Source organism: Papilio machaon, chromosome 8 (assembly GCF_912999745.1).
Source record: "Papilio machaon chromosome 8, ilPapMach1.1, whole genome shotgun sequence".
Taxonomy (NCBI): domain Eukaryota; kingdom Metazoa; phylum Arthropoda; class Insecta; order Lepidoptera; family Papilionidae; genus Papilio; species Papilio machaon.
In genome coordinates, this window is record NC_059993.1 from 1,078,302 (window position 1) to 1,105,114 (window position 26,813).

The 26,813-nt window shown below is 31.9% G+C and overlaps 1 protein-coding gene across 3 annotated transcripts; it reads left to right on the plus strand.

Annotated features, from left to right (window-relative positions):
- Positions 1–3,653: 3,653 nt before the first annotated feature.
- LOC106719847 lies at positions 3,654–25,229 on the plus strand. 3 transcript variants are annotated; one of them, XM_045678960.1, is made up of 9 exons: positions 3,654–3,921; positions 19,349–19,510; positions 19,826–19,972; positions 22,689–22,829; positions 23,199–23,313; positions 23,576–23,672; positions 23,865–23,949; positions 24,132–24,148; positions 25,065–25,229. In XM_045678960.1, exons 2-9 carry the CDS (start codon positions 19,387–19,389, stop codon positions 25,113–25,115), a joined length of 777 nt encoding a protein of 258 aa, XP_045534916.1. In that variant the 5' UTR covers positions 3,654–3,921; positions 19,349–19,386; the 3' UTR covers positions 25,116–25,229. The 3 variants fall into 3 exon arrangements, with proteins under 3 accessions (XP_045534916.1, XP_045534915.1, XP_014369795.2); XM_045678959.1 differs by lacking the exon at positions 24,132–24,148 and adding an exon at positions 24,359–24,400; XM_014514309.2 differs by lacking the exon at positions 24,132–24,148.
- Positions 25,230–26,813: the final 1,584 nt, after the last annotated feature.

Here is a 26,813-nt window from a genome sequence, read left to right on the forward strand (position 1 = left end):
GACGAATGTCTTAACATCTCACATTTGACATTGGCCACAAGTTATGTAAGAGAATTCTTAAAAAAAAAAACTGTATTTTCAAAAAATTTAAGTTATTTTTATTGTACTTATAACTTGTTTTAATATACAGTAAAAGTAATAAAAAACATTTTTTTTAATTTCAACTCGCTTATGCTCTTTGTTTCAATATAACAATAGTTCTGAATAGTAGTTGTATAGATATAAAACGTGGATAATAGGCGAAAGTATTGTTAGAGGAAATGAAGGCTTTGTTTAGTTGCTACGTTTGCGGATTTTTAATACTTTTACAAAGCCTTAAATAAAAAATGTAAATTAAAATTTGACAAAAGTTTTACAGTAGCTAACCTCTCGAACAATACACGTAGAAATCCGGTAATTCTGTACTTACTATAGTTGTTTTTATAAAGTACGAAATGTCGCCCTCGACCGTACGTGCGGTAAAAAAAATTTAGTAGCCTATGTCTTATTCCAGACTATTTTCTATATCTATGGTTCTGGAGATATCATCTATCCATCCATCTAAGTATTGGCTATCTATCTAAATATTACTAAGACTTAGACTAGTAGTAAGTACTACTATTAACTCAACGAATTTTTATTTTACTTAATTTTCCCTTGACGAACTTGGAATAGACACAGCAACTTTTTTAACGCCTGTATTCTTTAGCTTATTTTTAATACGTATTTAATAAGTACTATTTTGTGATATAACGTGTAAATTTCATACATCCATAAATCAACCCAAAAAAGCACAAAGAATTTGTTACTCATAATCAAAAAACTTTGTACGTGAACAAAAATGTATTACCATCATTTACCATCACCGAAATTATTCAAATATTACCTTTATAGCACATACTGTAATATAAAAAATCTTAGAACCCAAGGAATAAAGTTATATAAGAAATTTCCGTTCATTTTCCGATCAGAAATTTACTAAGGCCTTGTGAAGGATTCTATCTGAATACAAATGGGGCAATATTAAGAGGATAGATAGAAAGGCATGTTAACTACGTCATTATACTGCAGTAAAAGTTTTAACTTAAATAAAAGAATTTTAAGAAATTAGATTACAATAATCAATGAAAATAGAATAATTATATATCTTACTAATGATAAATGGGAATGTTTAGATGAATGGATGGATGTTTGTTTGAAGGTATTTCCAAAACTGTTTAACGGATCTTGCTGTTTAGCATATATATGTTGAACATGGTCTGGAAGATCACATAGAACACTAATTAATTGTACGCGGACGAAGCCGCGGGTAACTGCTAGTTGTTAATAAAATAATCTGCAGTGATGGTAGCATTAAATTAATCAATTTTTAATTAGTCATGCTCCATAACTCGTTTCCCAATTATTTCATTTGCAATCGTTGCAAATATTAATTATCAATTAAATTTTCTGCTGTTAAGTTTCTTTTATAAATGAAAAAAAGCTTCACTTTAGTTTTGTTACAAATCACTTTTAGCTATGATTATACTTTGCCAATTTAATTAACTATTTAAATTGAATGCCTCTTCTTTCACCCATATCTTACGAAATAATAGAACTTGTGTACTTCAGCTAAACCATAAAAGTAAAAATTATCAAATTTACAGAAGAAATAAACCATAATTATACGGGTCAGAATCATTCAAGGAATTTAAAATTTCGTCGGGCAATTTTCTAAATTAAATTCAACATACAACAGTCCCAACGCGGTAATTCCACACTTGTGTCACCTCACTGGATAACGTGTCCTAAATATAGTATATACAAATAATTTCTAACAAGTCCAGATCAAATTATTTTTAATCTATTTTATGAGATATATTTCTTTAAACAAAAATAAAATATAAAGATTGAAAAAGAACCATTTTTTAAAATGAGAATTTACTCAAAATGTTGCCTACGGTAACGTAAGCAATACTTCTTCTGGAAGTTTCCTTTAAAAATTCATTAGAACGAGCCGTCTGGGATAACGTTTTTGTTTGAAAGTGAACTTTGAATTCAGTATATACGTTTCCTGTTATTACATATTTAAATCTAAGAAAACACAGACTATTTCTTAAGAAAATATAATGTATGCGTGTTTTCAAACATAAAGCAACTGCATATTCTCTTTTACAAGTTGCAGTTTCTTAAGAAAATATAATAAAAACAAATTTTAAACACATGAGAGAATTGAACAATGATATACATCTTTATCAAAGATAGAAAATTGATTTTAAATTAAACTCGTCAAATCTTTTTAATTTAAACTAGCTTTTTCTCACGACTCCGTCCGCGCGAAATAAAAAATAGAAAACGGGGTAAAAATTATCCTATGTCCGTTTCCTGGTTCTAAGCTACCTGCCCACCAATTTTCAGTCAAATCGATTCACCGTTCTTGAGTTATAAATAGTGTAACTAACACGACTTTCTTTTATATATATAGATAGATATGGAAGGCATAATCATATTACTAATTAATTTTTTTTTATAAAATGCAGTATATATTTTCTCAGAGACTTCTATAATCCGTATGAGTTAATTAGTCAGGCATGTTTAAGTAGCGCACGGAAAATCAGGTAGCTTTGGTTTTAATAGGTCAGGATGATAGATATAATGAAATATCAACTTTAAATTAAGTACTGTACGGATCAAAGTTGCTTAAAAAAATCAAGACGAATTGTGATCGTGAAAAAAGAGGCTGAAAAGATAATTTTGATTAGGAAAATGAAGATACTTTTTGATCAAACTGAACAGCTTTATTGTAGACAGAACCCTAATGAATGGTACTAGAAAAATAACAAAGTGTTTATTTTTATAAAAATAACGAGATTGATTCGATTGAAAACGATTCGATTTTACACACAGACACTCATATTTTCTTACGTATACATATCTATTTTATGGGAGAGCAATTAACTCCTATATATTAATAAACTCCTATAGTGGATGGATTCATAAAAAACTTATAGTTTGATTTCAAGATTTACTGAAATTCGTGCAGTTTATAAAATGCGCGTCCTTGATTGACCTAATTTTAACGCTAATTATACGAATTGCAATTTCATACAATTTTCTTTGAAATATATATAAATTTTATGATTTGAAAGCTTTTAAATTAAATAACTGATACATTTTTAATATTAAAAATTATTTTATCTAAATAAAATGTTAAAGATTGTCGTCATGTGAAATATTTATTTTAACCAAAATGCGAGGAGGCTGTTTTTGACGTCTTCATGTCTGCTTACCACAACGCATGCGCGGAACATCTGTAGTGATGCGACGCAACAAAATATACTTTTATCGATTCTATGGTTAATTAAATATGTTGAATTATTATTACTTTTTTAATTTGTCAAGTACTTCACTGATAATAATTGCATTTTGTGACAACGCTATGTATTATAGTTATAAATCTATTAACGTTATAATGAAAATAACGAAAATGAAAGTATTGATGTAACAAACATTTTCGTCAAATATCATTTTCAAAACTATAATAGTTTTCGTTTTGTACTAACCACAGATTTAATATAACCTTAAAAGTTATTTGTATTAATTAGTGATGTAACCACACTCATCATATTTTACAAATTCAGGCGACGCAGTAACTTTATATCCTGCCTTTCAGCACATCACTAGTATGCCCGGGCCCGTAGTCAGCGGCTAGGTTGTCACGGCCGCGCCCGTGCTATCGCGTCAAAGCTTTCCGCATTAAAGCTGCAGCAATTGTAGTCAACATTTATTATTATACCCTTAATGGGTTAAAATGCTCTTTAATTAAATATAGTTTAGGGTCCTAAGTGTAAACAGGGTCACAGGTTTTGACACATGTGGCAGAACGGTATAAAGTTCGATTCCGCTTGGCACAAGCCAGGGTAATTCGGTGTTTCGGAGTTCTTTGTGCGTCGAAATGATACGGTAAGTTTTTTTTTGTCATGTATTCGTTTATTTGCATTGCTTGAATTCTCTACTACTAGAAACGTATACTGCTACAATATGTAATTTTATGGGGGTTAATAAAGACAAAAACCATGATATTTTGTTGCTTAAGAAATAGCTAAGATATAAAACAGTGCTTTTTAGATGGATATGTATAATCTAATAATAACATTGTCCCTGGTAAAAAAAAAGTTGTAAATTGAGTATCGTACAGTAAATCCGTACGAACTTCTTCCTATGAACTAAATGTTTTATGAAAGCTAGATAAATACTAAATAAATAAAAACGATGCAAGCTGGACATGGTTACAAAATAAAAAATCACTATAATATAATTACATAAATACAAATGATATTTTCACATGAGATTATCAACCGGAAAAGCTTTAGAACACGCAAGTCTTTACATATTTGTATATAATGCGCTTTTTAATTGTACATAACAAAGTCCTTTGTGAACAATCGCGTGACAAAGTATGTAATTAAATTCTACCATCTGAGCCTACAACCTTACTTTATTCGATTAATTGTTTATGAAAAAGTTTAAATTCTTTGTTCGTTGTACATTTTTGTTGGATTTAAATGCGATTTGCGCTATTGTGCAAGTCTAAAATAGATTTTATTGAGTTGACTAAAAACTAAAAAAAAGTTTTCTGCTATTTAAGAGATTTTGTAAAAGTCTATAAAGTTTTCAGGTTTTCGAAGTATTACGATTAATATGCCGATATCTTTATGAACTATATTTGATGATTCAAGGTTCGATTTCAGCCAAAAGTCGTATAAATGAAATATAGAAAAATAACATTTTTCTTTTATGAAATAAGGTTATCGCGCATTGGTCCACTCCTCGTCTATCCGGCACCGCCTTGCCTCGGGATCGCCGTGGCGGTTACTTGCCGCTGCCTCGCCACTGCCTCGATGCCGTCGATTGAGCAGCATAAAGATTGCGATACGTATTTCTCGCTTCCACGAGTGGACGGCGCGTGGCCAGGTTGATAGCGAGCGGACGCCTCGCGGATCGTGTGCCGTTCCCCTAAAATACTTGAATGATGTATAACTCAAAACTCTTAAATGACATATAACGTTTTGCTAATCTTTATTCCGTTCCAACGACGACGTCGAGGCTGCAACGAGTGGATGTGGCTACGATCGCAACACGGTGCGTTGCTGACTGTGCGAGGAGTTGACGAGTTGGCGTTAACCCTTAGTATGAATATTTAAGTACATACAATTTCATGTCACTTATTGAAGCAAACATTCGTCTTTACGGATTCAATTTGGAACGTTGTTATGTTTTAATAATACAATAAAATAGGCCGACAGTTTCGTAGTGAACGAATGAATGAAACGAAAAAATAAAAGAGCAAAAAAGATATGACATATATATACAAAAAAAGATCTAACCTAGATTCGTATTCCAGACGATATAGATAGTCTATTGCGTAACTAGAGTAAGATCAATGATTATGTCTAGATCACTGTGTAGAATATATAGAGTATATATTTTTCAATTGCTTTCATATAGAATAAAGCTGGCTGTTTTTACTGATAACAATATTCTAGGTAATGCAATGATGTCTTATGTACATTTAATTTAATGTAATACTACTGTCGAAATTAGAGTACCACGGACATATAAAAGATGGCGTGAAGTTGAAGTCTTCTGCATATTGTCTAATGTTCTTGTCATTAGGAAAAGGAAGTGGATTTCTTACACTTTCTAAAGGAAGTGACATAAATCCGATGACATGCTTGTTTGTTTCCACATATATTCAATAAAAAAAATCATCATCATTAGCTCACCGTACGTCCCCCGAGGGTCTCGGAGCCTTACTAGTTAAAATACCATTAATAAATGATAAATATGAAGATGTCATCAAACCCTATCATTTTGTTTGTAACCATTCTGGAAGGCAGCCAAAAGCGTTGTCAAAGTTGACGCAATCAACTCAAGTATTGTTAAGATTGATGTTGAAGTTTCTTCTCGACTAATCCTCTTGTTCATTTTTGATTAGAGTGATAAGGATCTATTGTCTCGACGTTATCTTTCATGAGACCACCGTCATACTTGTATAAACTATTACTTTGATGTTTGCAGTTAATTTTAATCTTATTTATATTATAAACTAGCTTTTACTCGCGACTCCATCCGCGCGGAATAAATAAAAATGCACACGAGATAAAAAAGGTCCTATGTCCGTCTCCTGGTTCTAAGCTATCTCCCCATCAATTTTCAGCTAAATCAGTTCAACCGTTCTTGAGTTATAAATAGTGTAACTAACACGACTTTCTTTTTTACTCGTATATATAGATAAGATGCGAATGTTTAGATGGAAGAATGGATGTTTGTTTGAAGGTGTCTCCGGATCGGCTCAACGGATTTTGACGAAATTTGACGCAGATGTAGATCATAGTCTGAAAGAATACATAGACTATTTATCAAGTTTGTTTTTAATTCCGCACGGACGGAGTCTCGTGCTACAGCTAGTATAGGCATATACAAAAAAAGAGCTGTGCTAAATATAAGTTTAGTATGGGTTTCCACTATCGTAAAATCGGCATAAAAACGTTGTATTTAGTATTCTTAGAAATGAACTTAGACAAATACAATATTTTTCACCACTTTCACCATACGATTTCAACTGGTAGTGTTTTAATTTAAATAGTGGGAACATAAGGTTATACTTTAAATTCTGCAACAAATCTTATTTAAATAAAACTGTTAGAATTCTCATGTAAACTTGATTATAAAATTACTGAACCTTGTGTAGTGGTAGAACGCTTCGAGTGTTTCCTTTAGCAAGTTCACGCGCGATCGTTGACGTAAAATTACCCCTTTCAGATGTCTGGCGACTGTTGAAATTGCATGCGCCCTGCTTTTTATTTTTGTAATTGTTTTTCCATGAATCGAAATAATTTTTCTTGGTAATTTTAACATTTAAACAATGTAAATGAAAGAGTAAATTTAATATACTTTATGACTTGTTTTCCATAATGGATTTTTTTATATAATATAATAACGTAGTTAAAAATATACTAAAGCTCTATGTATCTCTCTCTGCCTAGCTCGTATCCCACATGGTGGTGGGGTTGGTTTTTCTAATCAGATAGGTACTTTCACTTCACTCTGTCCTCGATACCTCCGTCTAAGATTTAGCACTGACTCATGTCTTTTAGCATTATATCTTTCCATCAGTTTTGGATCTGTCTCTGGATCTGTGACCTGGAAAGGAAAGATATAGTTCTAAATTACTGACGTAGTAAAAGTATGCTAAAGCTAATATAAAAAAATGTATTGATAAAGTATTACATTATGATGCGCTTAGAATAATGTATGGCTTATCGATAATCAAAGAGCTATATAAAGTAGCCATAACTGTAATGAGGGATAGAAAGCAGTTCTGTTAATAACTTCATATCGCTTTTATACATCCGCGCGGACATATAAATGGATTGCCAATTAATATTCCTGATTGTGATTGTAGAAACCGTATTTCAAACCAGATATGTGACAGAAATATTATTTTAATTATTTAAATTTAACTACGCTTGTTTGAGTCGAATAAAAAGAACAAAATGTTCGACTAATATTTTAAAAAGAAGTGGGTTTTCACTGTGAATACATCTACAAAAAACATATTTTTATCTATCTAAAAAATAATAACAAGATTTATACGCATTTTGGAACATTTCTTATATTTTATTTTCTTTAATAGTAATGGATAGGGTACGTTCAGCGAACAAGTGTAATTCAGTATGTACGCTTAACTGGCGCTAAGCCAACTCCGAACAAATGTATGGGGCACCGTGAAATGAGGGCACAATGCGCTTAACGACTGGGTTAAACACGGACTTGATTTAACAAAGGGAGTCAGAAAGGTTTCAACTTGACACCGCGTGCGCTTGTTTTCAGGAGACTTTACGAGTACTGAGTTAATGAATACAGTTCTTACGAAATAGAAATAGAACAGTGCAATTGAAACTTGCATTGTTTCAAGATTTTTACTTGAAATTGTACATTCATTGCTTTAATTTTAAATGTTTAATTTTTAAATTAAAATACGTCGCAATATTGTCTTTGTGTCGTATTTCTGGTTGTTATATTATATGTTCATAAGATATTTGTGTGGAATTCTTGACAAAAGAATATAATAAATTAAGACTGCATTTTACAATATTTAGGAGTAACACTGCAATTCAAAGGGTATTGACCTGTAAAATGTTTATTTAATAGATTATTGGTGTATTAATAAAATGTACGGTAAATAGTTCGAGGTTCGATTCGTTTCAATTCACAAACAACGGAAAAATTAATTGAATATTTCATATCATTATAAAGGAATATAATAGGCCGATAGACGTCTAAATTAACTAAATTGCGTTATTACTTCAATGGATGTGTGTCATATTATATTTTCTTTGTACATAAAACGTTCTCTTTAAGATATTCATGCGTTTGGCAAAGTCCGACTATTTTAATGCCAAAGTGCCACTTTTATAGCTACGATCAATAGTAGGAGGCCTTAATTTGTTTCAAGCCAGATTTTACGAGACGACAGGACAATTCACTACAGTGAAGAAGAATTTATAATTAGTATTAGGTTATTTATAATTAGTAAAGTCAATCTTAATTCCAATTTTAAATACTGTCCTCATATTTGAAAAGTATTGCCTGAATGAATGGATCTCAATGAAATTTGGATATAGTGTAATCTGGAAGGCTACTAATTAGGTTTTTTTTAATCCTGCGGACGGAGTCGCGGGCTACATCTAGTTTTTCATAAAGCTGTCAAATGACAAAGGCCAATGTAAAATGGGTGTGTATGACAACAAAATACATACACCGTGAATGACAGGCAATGAAAATAAATTTACAGTGATATCGAATATCGGCAAGCCTTTTATAGTTGACGTCATATTTATAAAACCGTGTCGTAGAAAATTCCTAAAATTGTATTTAGTACTAAATAGACGGAAAATGTGTATTTTAAAGTTACATACATAACATACTAATCAACTTCTTTCGTATGTTTGTCTGTTTTCTTTCATAGTAAAGAGGTTAGTAAATATTAAGTGATGTTTGAGTGTATTCAAGGATCTATTTTTTAAATACGACAGGATCTATTTTTAAAATACAAGGAAACAAAGAGTAAATTGGGGTTCTCGTATCCTTATTTTTTTTATTGCCAATCCAGTCACGTGCTAAGTTTACCTGCTTTGCAATTCAAAGAGCAGCAAAGTATTAACTTTCTTGAAAGTATAAGCTTAGCTACATCAAACACTGAAACGGTATTAATAAGTTTTCGTAGCGAATCTTCAAAAAATCTTAATAAACGATAAGTTTATCAAAGTCAGAAACAACTTGTTTATATTATGTTTATTTAACATATTTATTAAAGTGTTAAAAACTCCAGTGGCTAATAGCCTAATGATTAAAAATACGGATCACTGATCTAGCGGTAGTACAAGGAGGTTAGTATCCCTTCATTGGATTACTGTCGTGAACCATATATCACAAGCTTCAACCTTGCCTTAAACTACACAACTCACGCGTGTAACCCAGAGATCACGGACCTCCATTTGGTGTGGCCAAATGAACCTCTGCAATCCACTTTTCGCCATTTCGGAAGACGGAATGTGACGGGTGGCGAGCCGCGTCGCCGTCTTTTTCTGCCGAGAATTTACAAATATATGGGTTGCATCACCATGTTTTCCTTCACCGTACGAACGTCAGATAAATGTACATAGATAAATCGAAAAACACATTGTCACATGGCTCCCGCCATTCGAACCCAGGACCTGCAGATTACAAGTAAACTGACCCCTGAGACACCGACGCTCTCTTAAACTCTATACCTAGTCTTACCTAAAACTAAATAATTGTAAATTAACAAAAATCTACTAATATGTTTTATTATATATTATAAAGTAATGTAGGTGAGCCATTCAATCAATCAAACTAAATTTAAAAAAACCGTGGTAAGTAGCCCATGTGTTCTTCTAGACTAAGTTCTACATCTATGCCAAATTTCATCAAGATCCGTTGTGCATTCTGGAGATACCTTCAAACAAACATCCAGCCATCCATCTAACCATTCGCATTTATAATATTAGTAAGATTGTTAGAAGTTTAACTCGTATTTTCCCCAACCGCTCAGAACGCTAAGTACAACAAATGTACGTGTCTCTATTACGGTTAAATGTTTCTCGTTTAGGGAAAATTATAGAGGGTTTAGATTATAAAATTTCCCTAAGGACACGAATACAGCTGTTCTAAAAAAAAACGTAGCCATTTATTTTCCATTAACGGTAAAGGTTTCCTATTACTTTTATTATCTAATTTACTTACTACTTAAATCAATGCTTACGACTTTTTTTTTAATAATGGTACATATTTCTAAATATTATAAAGTCTTTCAAGAAATTAAATAACGCATTTTTTCCCTTAAATGTATTATCTCTTAATCCTATTTATTTTTGAATTACAATCTTTTATTATTATTTACATAAGTGAAATAATGATCCTGCGATTTTCTAAAGTAGGGTCAGCACAATGTGTCCGATATCTGAATTTACGTCCTTCTCATTTTTACGCTTATTCACTGTCAGATAATCAATCCATTCTTTAATATTTATGTAAAAGCTTTTGAATAACATAAGTATGAATATAATTTTACTTATATTATAAACTAGCTTTTACCCGCGACTCTGTCCGCGCGGAATAAAAAATAGGAAACGGGGTAAAAATTATCCTATGTCCGTTTCCTGGTTCTAAGCTACCTGCCCACCGATTTTCAGTCAAATCGATTCAGCCGTTCTTGAGTTATAGATAGTGTAACTAACACGACTTTCTTTTATATATATAGACTAGCTTTTACCCGCGACTCCGTCCGCGCGGAATAAAAGATAGGAAACGGGGTAAAAATTATCCTATGTCCGTTTCCTGGTTCTAAGCTACCTGCCCACCAATTTTCAGTCAAATCGATTCAGCCGTTCTTGAGTTATAAATAGTGTAACTAACACGACTTTCTTTTATATATATAGATACGAAAGTTCACATAAATTGTTGTTTGAAGATATCTCCGGAACGGTTTAACGTATCTTGATGAAATTTGGCATAGATGTAGAACATAGAAAGAACACATAGGCTACTTATTAAGTTGTTTTTAATAACACTCGGACAGAATCGCGGGCGTCAACTAGTTTTTAAATAATGCTTTTTGTTTTATCATGCACACGTTATAACTGCATGTCCACGCGAGTTCAATGACCTTATGACACAAATTATATTTGTATTCGACATGCAATAGTTTATTTGCATTTTTAATTCGCTACTGAATTTCCCGTAACTCACACAATTAATTTATAAATACTGCCGCACTCAGAGCCGTTAATTAGTGACTACAGCAGTCTTTTAGTGTAGATTACTCGTACTAAATAAACACTAAGGGTCTGCCTTATTGTTCTCTTGGAGAGTATGAATGCGGTAGTGTAACAATTTATTGATACAGATATGGTAAATGTGCCTAGAATATTAACGTAATTTCTAAAATTCTATTGTTTTATACAAGTTTTAATATTAAATATTTAGTTTTCACGTATTAATGTAACTGAATGAAACTGAATAACTATCTTACTGTGGGTTTCCAATACCCAAATCTCCGTTTAAAAATATTATTACCTCTGATTTGTCAAACATGATGACATGGGTTACGATAAGTTTTATACAGAGATTTTGGTGTCAGAAATTACGGATAAAGACGTATAACATTGTGTTAATTTGTAAAAACAAAATTAACATCAAAATTATTCCGTTCTCACAACGTTTGTTAGGAAGTTAGCAAATCATTGCGTCAGATGCGAAGCACGTCTAAACAAAAGCTGAGACTTACTGAATCATTAGTAAAGACTTTCTTGTTACGTGGCTCGTTATTACTTAATGAAAGTCCAAGGAAAACGCCTTTTAAATACTAAGAGAATATAAGCATTCGTTATTTTTTACTGTTTCATTTTTATTCTGTGTTTTCAATTTGTATAGAACAGTAAACATGTATATATGCAATTGTTAATCCTTACTAATATTATAAATGCGAAAGTAACTCTGTCTGTCTGTCTGTCTGTCTGTCTGTCTCGCTTTCACGCAAAAACTACTGAACCGATTTAAATGAAATTTTGTACACAGATAGTCTAGAACCTGAGGATGGACATAGGCTACATTTTAACGCGAAAAAGGGGTTGTAAGGGGTTGAAAGTGGGGGTGAAAATTTGTATGGAATTATCGTCATTTTTACAGGTAGAAGGTTGAAACTTATTTTCAAGGCTAATTTGATAAAGATAAATATGAAATTAAATTTTTGGAAAAATTTTACCCCCAAGGGTGCAAAATAACAATAGGGGATGAAATTTTGTTTTGCAATATATTCGGTTTTGGTGAATGTTTTGTTTAATATGCTTTGCTGTAACCCTTACCAATATTTAGTCTAGAGCCTGAGGAAAGACGTAGGCTACATTTTAACGCGAAAAAGGGATATGAAGGGGTTGAAAGTGGGGGTGAAAGTTTGTATGGAATTATCGTCATTTTTACAGGTAGAAGGTTGAAACTTATTTTCAAGGCTGCTAATTTGATAAAGATAAATATGAAATTAAATTTTTGTAAAATTTTACCCCCAAGGGTGCTAAATAACAATAGGGGATGAAATTTTGTTTGGCAATATGTGAGGTTTTGTTGAATGTTTTCTTTAATATGTTTTGCTATTACCCTTACCAATATTTAGTCTAGAGCCTGAGGAAGGACATAGGGCACATTTTAACGCGAAAAAGGGTTTACAAGGGGTTGAACGTGGGGGTGTAAGTTTGTAGGGAATTATCGTCATTTTTCCAGTTGGAAGCTTGAAACTTATTTTTGAGGTTACTAATTCTATATAAATAAATAGGAAATTAAATTTTTGTAAAAATTTTGCCCCCAATAGTGCTAAATAACAATAGGGGATGAAATTTTGTTAGGCAATATGTAAGGTTTTGGTGAATGTTTTGTTTAATATGTTTTGATGTTACCCTTACCAATATTTAGTCTAGAGCCTGAGGAAGGACAAAGCCTACTTTTTAACGCGAAAAAAGGGTTATAAGAGGCTGAAAGTGAGGGTGGAAATTTGTATGGAAGTATCGTCATTTTTACAGTTAGAAGCTTTAAACTTATTTTTTAGGCTGCTGATTTGATATAAATAAATATGACATTTTAAATTTGTAAAACTTTTACCCTCAAGGTTGCAATGTAATAAAACGGAATAGGGGATGAATGTTTGTATGGGAAGATGTTTATGTGAATATTTTGTAAGTTTTATATTTTTTGGCATTTTTTATAATATAAGTTTAAGTAAAAACCACAACAACAACATAATTCACGACCCGTAACCCAGAGGGGTAGGCAGAGACCCAGGACCTACATTTGGCGCGGTCCGGGCACACCTCTTTCTATGTTCTTCTACATACATCAAAGCATAGCACGTTGGTTAAATAAAATAATTAGCCCAAAAAAAATGCTACCCAAAATAGTATTTCACGCGGACGAAGTCGCGGGCACAGCTAGTATAAAATATGTTTACATTACTAATAATCATTAATAAATATCTTATCAAAGATTAGACGATAAACAGATATAGGGCCTTAAATATTTGTTTGGCGAAAGCATTTTTGAGGCAATTTTATGTTGGATACATTTTTATGAGCATACTTTATAAGTTTATATTACCTATCATAATACAAGCAGAGAGTAGTTTTTTTTAAACTTTACAAATAGAAAGATTTTAGACAAGATTAGCTTTAGACCACCAGGGGCGGAGTTTCGCGCTAACTAACACACATAAAAAATAGTCGAATTGATAACCTCCTTCTTTTTGAAGTCGGCTAAAAAGATAGAAAAATATCGCAGTTTAAATGATTGAACTTATTATTACTAGCTGTCGATCCTGTTAATTAGTAGCCAATGTGTTCCAGACTATGTTCTACATATATGCCAAATTTCATCGGGATCCGTTGAACCGTTCCGGGGAATAACTTTTAACAAACATCCATCTATAGATTCAAACTTTAGTATAATAGTAAGAAGTAAGTTGTTAACCTCTGTAGTACATAATTTCAGACATTATCGATTTAGTAATAAAGTTATGGTGTCTTTAACTTCTACAACTATGTTTATAGTTTATTATCACTTCGTACCATTGAGTGCTTGGCACTAAATAAACTTATTAGAATTTAAAAACGATTTAATTAATGTCCACCAGACTTCTATCTACGAAACATTACGGTTGCTTTTTACGAGGAGATAAACGGCTACGGTTGTTTCATGACCTATAAAGTTTGTGGTTTCAAACGACAATTGCCCGTTGAATTGCAGCTATTACGTCAGGACTGACTTCTAAAGTACATGTAAAATTTGCTTCCTTATTGTATTAAGTATCTTATTTAAAAAGGTTGAATCACTACCCCACTAATCGTTGGTTTATGATACCAAAATTTTATATATAAAATTTTCGTGTCACGGGGTTCGAACTTGAACTCCTGCGAAACGGCTTTACCGATTCTCATGAAATTTTATGAGCATATTCAGTAGGTCTGAGAATCGGCCAACATCTATTTTTCATACCCCCCCCATTTAGTTTTTTTTTTTAACTACGCGCGGACGAAGTCGCGTGCGACAGCTAGTCCTTGTATAAAACATATCGTCATACCTTTTTTTATCTTTGACAAAACAGAGACAACGATATGTTTTATACAGGGATTTTAGTCTCAGAAACCAACGATTACTGCCACACATAAAGTTTTTTTTAAATCAAAGTCACTGTGAGATCGTAGTGTTAGTTCGGTATAAGAAATGTTTTAACGATTCTGAGTATTTAGTACTAGAACATTTCAGTTCACTTTTGTAAGTAGTTTACGAAGTTTCCTCATTAACTAACAACTAAGTAGCCTTTGTGATTGAATCGCATTAGAACTTCCTCGTAATATCTTTGGCACAAAGTTTTGGTAATTTACATATAATTTTTTACGAAAAATGAAATAAGGAATGGTTATTTGAGTCACGTAGTCAAAGTCAACGATGTCAAAGTTTTGCCACCAATATTCGTATATAATTTAATTTACATTATATAATTTAACTAGCTATTGCCTGCGACTCCGTCTGCTCGAAATTAAAAAAATATTTAGTAAGTAGCTTATGTGTTCATCCACGATGTTCTACATCTGTGCCAAACTTCATCAAGATCGGTTGAACCGTTCCTAAGATACCTTGAAACAAACATCCATCCATCCATCTAAACATTCGCATTTATAATATTAGTAATATTTATAATGTTATCCGTATGACATACATAAAAATATTTTGTTATGTTATGCAGAATTAATTTTTAGGAAAACCAATAGCCTTTTTCGCAATGTCTCAAAAATATATTTATGGCGTAAAAGCAACTTAAGATAATATAAAACTTTATTCATAAGATTAATTGTTCATTAACATATCTGCAATTTCATGTTACTTTCGTGTGTCTACGAAGACGTCTACGGCGTAGACATGAATTCTTGTTAATAATTTATAATTCAATAGAAATAAACCTTTATTTACATGCTTCTATTGATTTTTATAACAATTATCAATATTATATATATTATATACAATAGTAATTATGTACAATGTGAAAATTACTTTATCAAGAGAAGTAGTACTCAACGTCTTTCGCTGGTATTGTCAAAGAAACAATTAAAATATAACATTTCATGTTATCATGAACGCGTCATAGGCAAATGTTGGATCAAATATTAACAAGCATTGTGTACAATATATAAATACAGTTGAAAAGTTGGCTGAAACATTTGCAGATGCGTCACGAATGGCAACATTTTGTTTAATGGGAAAACCTCACGCTTCCAGTCGTCTTGTAGGCGCCGCGCACTGCGGTAACACGACTACGCATGCGTTGAAATTTTAAAATAAAAACAACCTTACTTAGAATAAAATAGAGTATAAACTTCAACTAACAATATTGGAATGAGTTGTCACAGAAAACTAAGAAAAGATTTCCCACACGTCAATGCTGTCCGGTTTTAAGATCTTTATCATATATAAATAACATTCTAACTTCGGTACTCAGAGACGTTTCATGTTCACTAAGGCATACCCTGAGTGAACATCAAAAGATAATGTAACAATCATTTAAGTTTTTATTTTAAGTTGTTCGAAACTAACAAACAGAATAATACTGAAAATAAGAGACTTATGCCCGAATACTGAAACGTCACTTAAATATGTAAGAGCGTCTTAAATTATAAGACCACGCTTAAACTCCAATATGGAATTTTCGTAAGTCAGTTAAAGACGCATCTCAACTTTGATGCCACTCAAGTCGTACCATGCTTAAAGGCCACTCAATATCACATTTCTTATACTGGATCGTCACTCAACGACATTTTGCTGTCAAAAGAACTGTCATGTCGACTTAAGTACGCCAACAATTTAAGAGTGGTCGCGGGCTATCTTAAAAGTTAAAATCTAAGGTGTTAACATGTCTGCTTCATCATAATCATCGCATTCGGACAAATAAAATTCTCATGTCACAATGTTCGTTCCCGTACTCCTCCGAAATGGCTTGACCGATTCTCATGAAATTTTGTGAGCATATTCAGTAGGTCTGAGAATCGGCCAAAATCTATTATTCATACCCCTATAAAGTTTTTTTTAACTGCGCACGAACGGAGTCGCGGGCGACAGCTAGTATTTATATAAAAATGCCGACTGAACGAGAATATATCGAAATCGCAAATAGGTTTGTAGCGACATCTGTCTGCGCCCGCTTAAACTGCTTAAAAAGTGTCTTGATGATATTATGATTTATTAAAATTTTATTAATTTAAACTTGTCAAAACATAACGCCAGATGCTTTCCATTCTACAAAAGTATGGTCAAATTTTTTAATTTTTTTTATTTAAAAATACTTTAAACAGAAAGGATATTTTTTAACAACCTTCTTTGATTTTTGATTATTTAGTATTTTTATTTTAAATTTCTTTACTATTTGGGAATGAACACGTCTTACAACTATAGGTTGTCCAAGCCATGCTGCGTGAAACGGATACGTAAAGTGAATTTTAAGAAAACGTAATCGAGAACAAGTATTTTTTATACACTCTTTGACCGAAAACAAAGGATGTTGCCATGACGTAAAAATAATACGTCTACTTACGGAATCACGCGCTTACATGTCTTGATTTGCGTTTGTGTATACCACTTAAATTTTGACGTCTGTTAAATTGTAAGCAATGCTTACGAAAGGAGATATTTAAGTAACGTTTCAGTATTCGGGCATTAATCAATGTGTAGCCATTACAAACTTTGAGTCCGGGATTTCTCGTTCGTATGGTTCGATTAGATTAGTTTCTAAAATTATAGCTAGATTACAAACTAAGTTAGACACTTAAAGCCGCAAAGGTCGATTAAGTTGCAAGACGAAAATGTTTTTCCTGATATAAACATTTACTTGAATTTCTTTGGAGTCTTTCAACTTATACTTGCTTAGTTTGATTTCTTGTAAAAATCTTCTTATCATTATATTACTTTGTAAACAGATGTATGAAATTATTACCTAGGGACGATATGAGATTCGTAATCTCGTATGACATAATCGTAGATGAGATAATATTAGCGATTACTTGCGAGAAACTCTTTCCGTTTAAACAGACCTCTAGTCTGTTAATAATTCGTTAGAAATGCGTGAAGGAGAATGGTTTCGCGGTCTTCTTACATTTTCATTTGTCTCGTATTTGTCCTTTATTTGTCTAAATTTCACTTTCCTACGTAACATTGTTATTGTTACAATTTTGCGTAGATTTGAAATGGAGTAAATCAATAAAACGCGTATTAAAGTAAGCTTACTTTAATACGCGTTTACGTAAATTGTAGGGAAGCCGTGTTTAGTAGAAAAGCTAATGGAAATTCCATGTCAATTACTAATGGAATGTTAGTATAATACTGCGACTGCTACTGGCCAATAATCTTGATTTCTTACTGATTATATGGCGGGGAAAAAGAAATGGCATAAGTTAGAATGTTCCAAAATAACGATATTGTACAGAAGTTTAATCGATTGGGCTTTTCCCACGTTTAAGGACTAATTAAGTCGACAATTTTCTCATATTATGCTTTATTCAGATTTCTTTCCACTTTTCAATTTAATAAAAAAATTGTAGCAGTTAATTTAAAGTTTCTTTTTAATATTCAATTTAATTTAACAAAAGAAATGTTAATTTTAACAGTTTAAATTATTTAATTAATTAAATTTAATAGGTCGTCATTTTCGTTACACGCTTTTTGAATAATGATGTACCGCATGTTACAAGCTGCTGCAATTTGTCGTTACAATTTGTAATGAAGCAGAAAATGATTGGTCAACCAAAGCCATGAACGTTTAAATTTAGCCTTAATTTTTATTTAATTTTAATAACCTCTTCATTTGATAAATGGAAATTACGTTATTTTGTATTTATTTTTTAATTGGTCTAAACTCTATACTATTTTCTTTTAGTGGTAGTTTTGGTATTTAGTCAAATAAAATATTACAGATACAATTTTAAGGCTTTCTGCTACACACACCTCCTAAGTGGTCTTCCTTAGTGCAATTATATGAAATCTACACTAAAGGTCGCCCATAATAACAAATTTTCTGTGTGAGGTTAATGTTATTTTTATTGTTTAACATACGCTTATTTATATTGAAGACTTTAAGCAAATATTTAGTACGAACATTAGTCGAGCTAAATTACAAAGTGACCCGAATAAGCCGATTACAAGGGTACAATCTTGTACTAAATTGAAAAGGCTTTGACGCGAAAATGTTTCAAAGTTTTCTATTAATTCTTACATTTGATGGAAATGCCTAAGCCTCTTAAAGCAATTAAATACATTCATACCTTGAGTAAGGCTAAAACGTTAAAAGAATGTCTGAACCAAATTTTATGAATAATTTAGCCATAAAAATATAAAACTTACTTAAGTACTTTTGAATTAATACGTGATTTTTGAAAATAAAGTTTACCAATATCTTTAGATACATCAATAGCCTCAATTAACGTGCCCTTATTTCCCTAATAAGCATAAGGTTATTAGCTAGTTATGAAGAAAGTAGACATCATATCGTATCACAAAGAATAAGAAATAACTTAAGGAGAGATGAATACTATATCATGAAGGATGGAGAAGTTCCTACATAATGAAAAATAACAACGAAAGGACAAAGTACAGATATGGTATATTTTGAAGAGAAAGAAATAATCTGGATATTTCTAATGATGATGATTACTGATGTTTTGAACTGAAGAACTAACTTAATACAATGGTTTGCAACTTAAATTTGTAATTGCAGAGGTTGTGTTGTGATGTGACGCGGGTACAGCGGGCGACATGCGGCGCGCACATCGCGGGGCGGCCGCGGCCGGCCTGGCCGCGCTAACTGCGCTCGCGACCTTACTGCTCTCTTGTCCATCGACCTCCGCTGACCCGGACGTCTCTACTACTACGGAATTCGGTACTTAAAATCATTATTCAACTTATCAGTTATTGTCAACAGTCTCACACTACATATTATGTTCTTGAAAACTTCAAAGCTTCAGTTTCCAGTTTAATTGTCATGACTTAGTACAGTCCAGTTACGTCTCAATTGTTCTTAGATTGAATATTAAACATAAAAGATACTTTTAAAAGGTCTTTCCTAATTACCTAATATATTAGAATTCTGAACAATAAAGATATGATTACTAAGGAACAGAGGGAGTATTATATTAAATGATCACTGCATAATTTATTTGCATAATTTAAGTGTAATAATCTTTTATATTTTTAGATTCTTCTAAACGCGGCACGAAGATGTACGGGGACTCGTGCACGTCAATAGACGAGTGCGGTTTCCAGCATTCCATCTGCGACGGAGAGAACTGCCGCTGCGACCCCACCATGCCCATCTCAAACGACTTTGATAAATGTGCAAAAGGTAAACTTGAAATTTTGCTAGTACAAACACTACAGTTATCGATGGTGTGGTGACAAGGATAGGGTAGATTATCAGTGACACAAACAGTTCATCTATTTGTATATCGAATAAATGTGTTACGACGATAATAAGTATGTGCATTGTCATGAGTTAGCATTGTCGAAAGTCGCAAACAAAAACATATCGTCACGTTTCTTATACCTTTTGAAATTAAAAGAGAAAAAACTACATCTTTCCTACAAGCTTTTATGTTACAGAAACCCACGTGTCAATGACTTAACGAGTTTGTATTCGCAAAAAAATAATTAAAAAAATAACGTTAGGTGTGTAAAATACATAACCTTAGATATAAAATTTTCGTGCCACAACGTTACGTTAGTTACAATACTCTTCCGAGACGGCTTGACTCATGTATATTAAATTTTATATGTTTATCCAGTAGGTTTTGAGAATCGGCTACTATCTATTTTTCATACCCCTAATTTTTTTAAATGCGCGCAAGCGGAGTACCGGGCGACAGTTAGTTTATTCTATAGGTTTCAGCGAATATAACATTATATACAGCTAAGCTAAATAAATAAAGGAATTACAAAGAAATGTATCCATATTATTGTTAAAAGCTTGCTTTAGGTAAAACCCGAGTAGGATCGATGCAGTTTGCACCTCGCGTGACGTAATGGAGGTTTTGTTTTGTAATATAATTATTACGCGCATGTAATTATCCAAAGCCCGCTTTTGTATTTTTTTCAACTTATTAAAATAATGACCGACTTTAAAATTTATAAACAATACGAACTAATTAAAAGTGAAGTGCACATTACCTCGACTTAACAACCTACGACAACAAAAATTGTTTGAAGCTATATGGTAAGTTACGTCGCTTAAATTTATTTTTATAATTATTTGATAACTAGCTATCGCCCACGATTTTGTCCGCGCGGCATTAAAAAAATAGTAGCCTATGTGTTCTTAAAGACTATGTTCTACATCTATGTCAAATTTTAGTTAGATTCATGCAGTCATTTTGGAGATACCTTCTAATAAACATCCATCCATCCTTCAATAAATCCAAAGACTTGCATTTATAATATTAGTAAGATTTTAATGTAGAAAAATGTAGCCAAACTATGTCTGAATCATATTTCGCACCGTTGTGTAAATTTCTCGGACATGTAGTTTTGATATCATTGTATATTCTTGTGTGCTATTGGTTTCGGATACTAAAGTACGTCTAAGGAGCTTTTTACAAGGACAAACCGGGGTCGAGAGCTGAGCAGATTTTTTGTCGCAGTAAAAATTGAGCTTTATACCATTATGATAAGGTTTAATTTTACTTATCACATGTTATTTATCAAGAGCAAGCGTAAGAAAGAAGTGAAGACGTGAAAGACGTAAAATTAAACCTTGTTTCAATCGTATAAAGCTTAATTTTATTAGCGATAAAAAGCTATTCTGTTCTACGCTTCGGTGTGTGTAAACAGACCTTTATTTTTAACATCCATGTGTTTTTACTATTAACAAACATAATGAATTCAAAGTGCGAACATCCTCATTGACATCAATGTTTCACTTAACCTAACCAAACTATTTCCTTGCAACGCTTTACGACAATGATTACATGATTAAGGTAAGTAGATAACGTGTCCCCTAGAACGAAAATTAAAATTATAATATGTTCTAAGTAATATGCTTACGACATACCTTTCTAGTTACACGATAATAAAAAAATATAGGTTATTACTTCTTCTAGGTTATGTTCTTCTAGGGTATGTTAAATGAAAATATCGCTCAAAATGAATTTCTAATTTCGCATAATATCTATATATTTGTAATAATATTTTTTTTTGTTTTTTCATTTTACAATATTGTAATTGTGAAACACTACTCAATGAATGACCATCACTATTTTCTTTGAATTTTAATGAGGCTGTATTAATTAACTATTCCAAAATTAAACAAGTTTTGTATATGTGTTATTGCACTTTCGTGTTATAAAATCTCTCCTAGAAACTAGTGTTGTACTCGTAGTTAACCGTTTTTTATTTGCAGCTGTCGATATTTACCTCAAATTCACTGGTACTTATTGGTATAAATATGTCAGAAAATATACATCAAACCAAGTCTCGTATTACATATCTTTTGTTTGTAAGAATAATACAAATTGAAGTACCTCATGTTATATTTACGAAAGGGTCGTCGCCCGCAAAACGTTACTTGGAATGTTGCAAAACTTCATTAGATATGAATGGGTGGAATTTTATTACTTCGTATTTCTGTAAGAAACTTCTAATACAAATGCTTTGAAAGTAAAGACTCATGTTGTTTTAACGAAATAGGAATCTGTTCTTATTGTTTCTACTTTATTCTGTTGAATTTTAGTGCGAGTAAAGAATTATGACACATTATGGGGATCTATGAATACGCATAATGAGCTAAAATTCTGGAAAAACAGTAAACCTATTTGTGCAAGCAAGCACAAGCCAAAGAACACAACAGTGGTAGATGCCAGCACCATCTGTTACATGAATGGGTCGCCTCGCCCAGTGCAATACCACGACCACACAGAAGACAAAAAAAAAAAAAAAAACAAATTAAAAAGTGTTTACAACTTATAAATATTTTACCCTTCAACTGTTTCGAGTTCAGTTCTCATGGGACCATGTCCTTCCGTGTGTGCGACGTAGAGAAAAGTAAACTTCTTGTACAAATATTTCAGCTGCTGGCATCAACGAATCGTGTACATTCAACCAGCAATGCGAGGCGGCGGTGATCAAGACGACCTGCCGCAACGAGCGCTGCGTCTGCATGTACGAAATGGTACCAGAGGTTACCGTCGGTGGCGCTATCATATGTAAATGTAAGTAAATTTAAAGACAAAAATATGAAAATAACTCGTCGGACAATCAGCGCCATCTAGTTTTTAATAGTCATAAGTTTAATACATTATTTGATACTAGATGGCGCTGTCTTCATTTTTTAAAATTAAATTCTTAAAAAAATTAAGTGTTAGGAAAGAAAGAAATAATGCGAAATCATTCCTTACTATTGAATAAATTGATATGCAAGCCATGCATTAACGCTTAGAGTCCGAAATAATCATTAAAAGTACATTCCAAAACCTATGATAGTTTTTAAAAGAAATGTTTTTAAATACAGGAAGAACTTATTTATATGTAAAAGAATTTAGCGTTGAAATTTCCTTTCATAAATATTTATTTCTCTACAGCCCAAAAGCAAGTAGAGGAATCCACGCAGACTCTCGACCCGGCAATGATTGGTGTTCTCGTTGGCATGGCTCTCATGTTTGTGATCATCTGCGTTGTTCTTCGTCTGTTCAGCAGGTAGGCTCCATTTTAAGTTGTCTTACTATTGAAAATTACAATCAATTTTTACTCTACCTAGGATTTGTTCTACCTAGGATAAATTCTAAATCAGTAACAATGCTTGAAAGTCAGAGTGACGTATGAATTCGAATACCGCTTAAGACAGTTAGAACGAAATTAATATCAGAAATTAGACAAGTGAAAGTAAATTTAACCTTTGAAATTTTATTGTAGTGGTATATCTATATAAGGTTTAAACGGATGAGAATTTTTCTTTCAGGGCCAGATGGAGGGAGAACCGAACCATCTTCAACACGCCCAACCCTCGGCTGATGAATGTATCTTTGCTACGCGACTCCAAACTTCTTCATGCTCAGGTAATATACTATTTGCAGGCAACATACAACATACTTATACTTGCAAACATAGCAAAGTCGATCACATGTATACCACTCTGTACCCATCGACTAGATTAAAGCCCGTAGGGCACATTTCTGGTACTGCGATTATTTTTAATAACATTGGGTTTATTAGAATTTAGAATTATGTACAATGTTTCCGGTTAAAAGGATCGTCGTGGTTCCCGCGTCAGCATGCGGCCCCCGTCACGCCAGGCAAGCCAACAGGAGCTAAGACCGCATTCGCCAAGTCCTGGTATGTTAGCGATGACATTAAGATGTATTGGAATTATTTCATTCGCCTCATCCCTTTTTATTTGTTCTAATTTATTAACTTTTTAAAGATGTCCTTTTGTTTTGTAAACTAAACTTAAAACATTACTATTATCTTTACTATTACTATATATTTATCAGTGTTGTTGCTTCTTTTTTTTCAAGAAATGGTCGGCAGCGAGGTAAATGATAATTCAGATACAATTGCTATTTATTTTATCGCAATGTTCCTCTACTAATTATACATATCCGAATAAAATGTATCTATTTTCAAAAAATAAAAAAAAGTTGAAAATTATAAGTTTTTGCAACACGTTCACATCTCAATTTATTTCTCACGTATTTATTATGAACAATTATTGTAATTCATGCATTATTTCATCTACCTGCAGCACGCCATCACCAAAGCCATCAGCTACACCGAAAACCCTCAGGTTATTGAAATAATTCATATTGCCTCATTCGTATCACTAACAATCAAAAATTAATATCACTATAAAAAAAAACATAAATCTGCATTGACAACTGAAACTATAGCACTGATAGTACATTATAAAAACCCATTAATAATTGAAACCATAGCTTAGTTATTTATAATTGCTTTTAATTTGTGTATCAATATAAAATAACTTAGAATAGAGAATTTAAAATTAGTTAAAAGCTTTTCGATACAGTTCAAAATGGGATATTTTCTGAACTCTAAATTAAATTTGGTAGTTTTTTTGGAGTGATTTAGTGAAAATTCATTTAACTATTAATATTCATAATGAAAACTGTGAATCATTTACAAATTTAGTTTTCAAAGGGACTAAAATTTGCACGGTTGAGATATTATTTGATCACAAGGTTAACATTTCATTTGATTTGTTCATAAATTTCACAACATTTTTGGTTGAAGCTTGCTTTGCGACTGCTATAAACTTTAAATAATAGAATAATAGATAATAAATTAAAATTGCTTTTAGATTATTAGATAATGAAATATTAACATTAAGTTACAATTAAGCATGGTGACTTCCGAAGTCTAACTTAAGCATGGCTCGATGAAATTAGCTGAGAATTTGTCTAGCTTTGTTTTCATTGCTTGTTCTGTTCTAGGATCTCGGCGTGGGTCCAGGGCGAGTAGTGGACATTCAGCATCATCGTTGAGGTCGGCAACACTTCGATCGCCAACTGCTACCGGCCCAACATCTGTTACAGTGGAAATCCGAGTACCAGATGCATAAATAACCTACATTCTGCAATTCAAACATGCAGTAATTATATAATAATTTTATCTTGGTAATCTACAAAAGATAATAAGCACGCTGACGTTAAGAAATGTTTCGGGTAATTATAATAAGAAGAAATGAGACAGAACAACTAAATATGATATAGTTAATTTCAAATACGATTTTTAAGTAACACAAAATACCCAGTCCATGTGTGAACATTCATTTAGAAGATTAAATAAATATTAAAATAAGCTTTCTTATTAAAAATAAGGATTTCGCTATTTAATAAGCAATAATCTTGTGCACTATTAAGATAAAATGCCACAATTACAGCCACTATTGGAAGTGCCTCTACATTATAATGCGTGAAAATTTACCCGCCATGAATTATATATTTAATATTAAGTATATAGTTAATAAATAAACAAGATTATTATAATATAGTAACATCACGATCAAATATATTAAATCACATTAATCTTAAGTTTAGTACACAATTTTAATCACTGATGTTAGTTGTAATAGCTAGGATAGAATTAAATAATATTAAGCTTATTTAGCAATAGGAAATTCGCTTTTTGGCAAAGTAGTTATAATAATTCATTATTACTTTATAAGATGTTTGTATAACTTCAACAGTAAATTTTAATTAAAAAAAAAAAACTTTTATTAAAATACGAGAAGCTAGATTTTGTGATTTCCAGCTTTATAAGTCATATTAAATTGTAATAGGAGTGTCTAAGAAAAAAAAATTTCTTTCAACAAATTAAAGGGACCATCTCCTAACCAGGAGTGATCTGTTTTTTTTTTCAAAGCGGATATGATATTGGAATGAGAAAGCTTTTTGCAGCTTTCTATGATATAAGCTACTCAAATAAAAAAGCTTTAAAATTATTAAAAAAAGACTTAGACACACTTAGAGCATTTCTATGATCTATGGAGGAGTTGTGAATTTAGATTAAGTATTAACTCATGTTTTCAGTTTTTAATATAATATTACCTTTAAATATTGTGTAAATCGGGGAAATTTACACATTTTAGACAAGGCTTCTGTGCACTTTCGAAGCTTAGATTAGAGAATATCGCAATGCGCACAAGCGTTTGTCTTTCTTTGTCAAATTAGATTTTCGAATAAACAATTTTATGATCACTGACTTTTGTATGAATGTGAGGGTTGCATTTACATTTTCATTAATATAATGGGTTGTACTTCAATTTAGGGGAAGAATTGAGGTACAAATCCATCATAGATAATAGATAAATCACAAACTTTTTAAATAATGCAAATTAACGCGTGTAATCTAATGTCTCTAACGAAATAATGCTCACAGCAAAAAAGTATATATTTCGAACACTGTGCTAGTTTTATTAAATTATGCTATGATTTACTTTTATTGACTTTTATTATAACTTATACTACTAAAATTTGAGTTTTATTTTCCTGTCCCTGATATTTTTTTTTTATTAGATTTTGTGAGCACTACATACCAGTCAAAGCAAAATATAACACAAAGAAAGTCCATGTCTCGTGATTGCAACATTGAAACGTAACAACAACATCTATATTAAAAATATCTCAAATCAATTTCAATTTCTAATGTTCTTTTGTTTTTTGTGTTCACAAATAATAGTA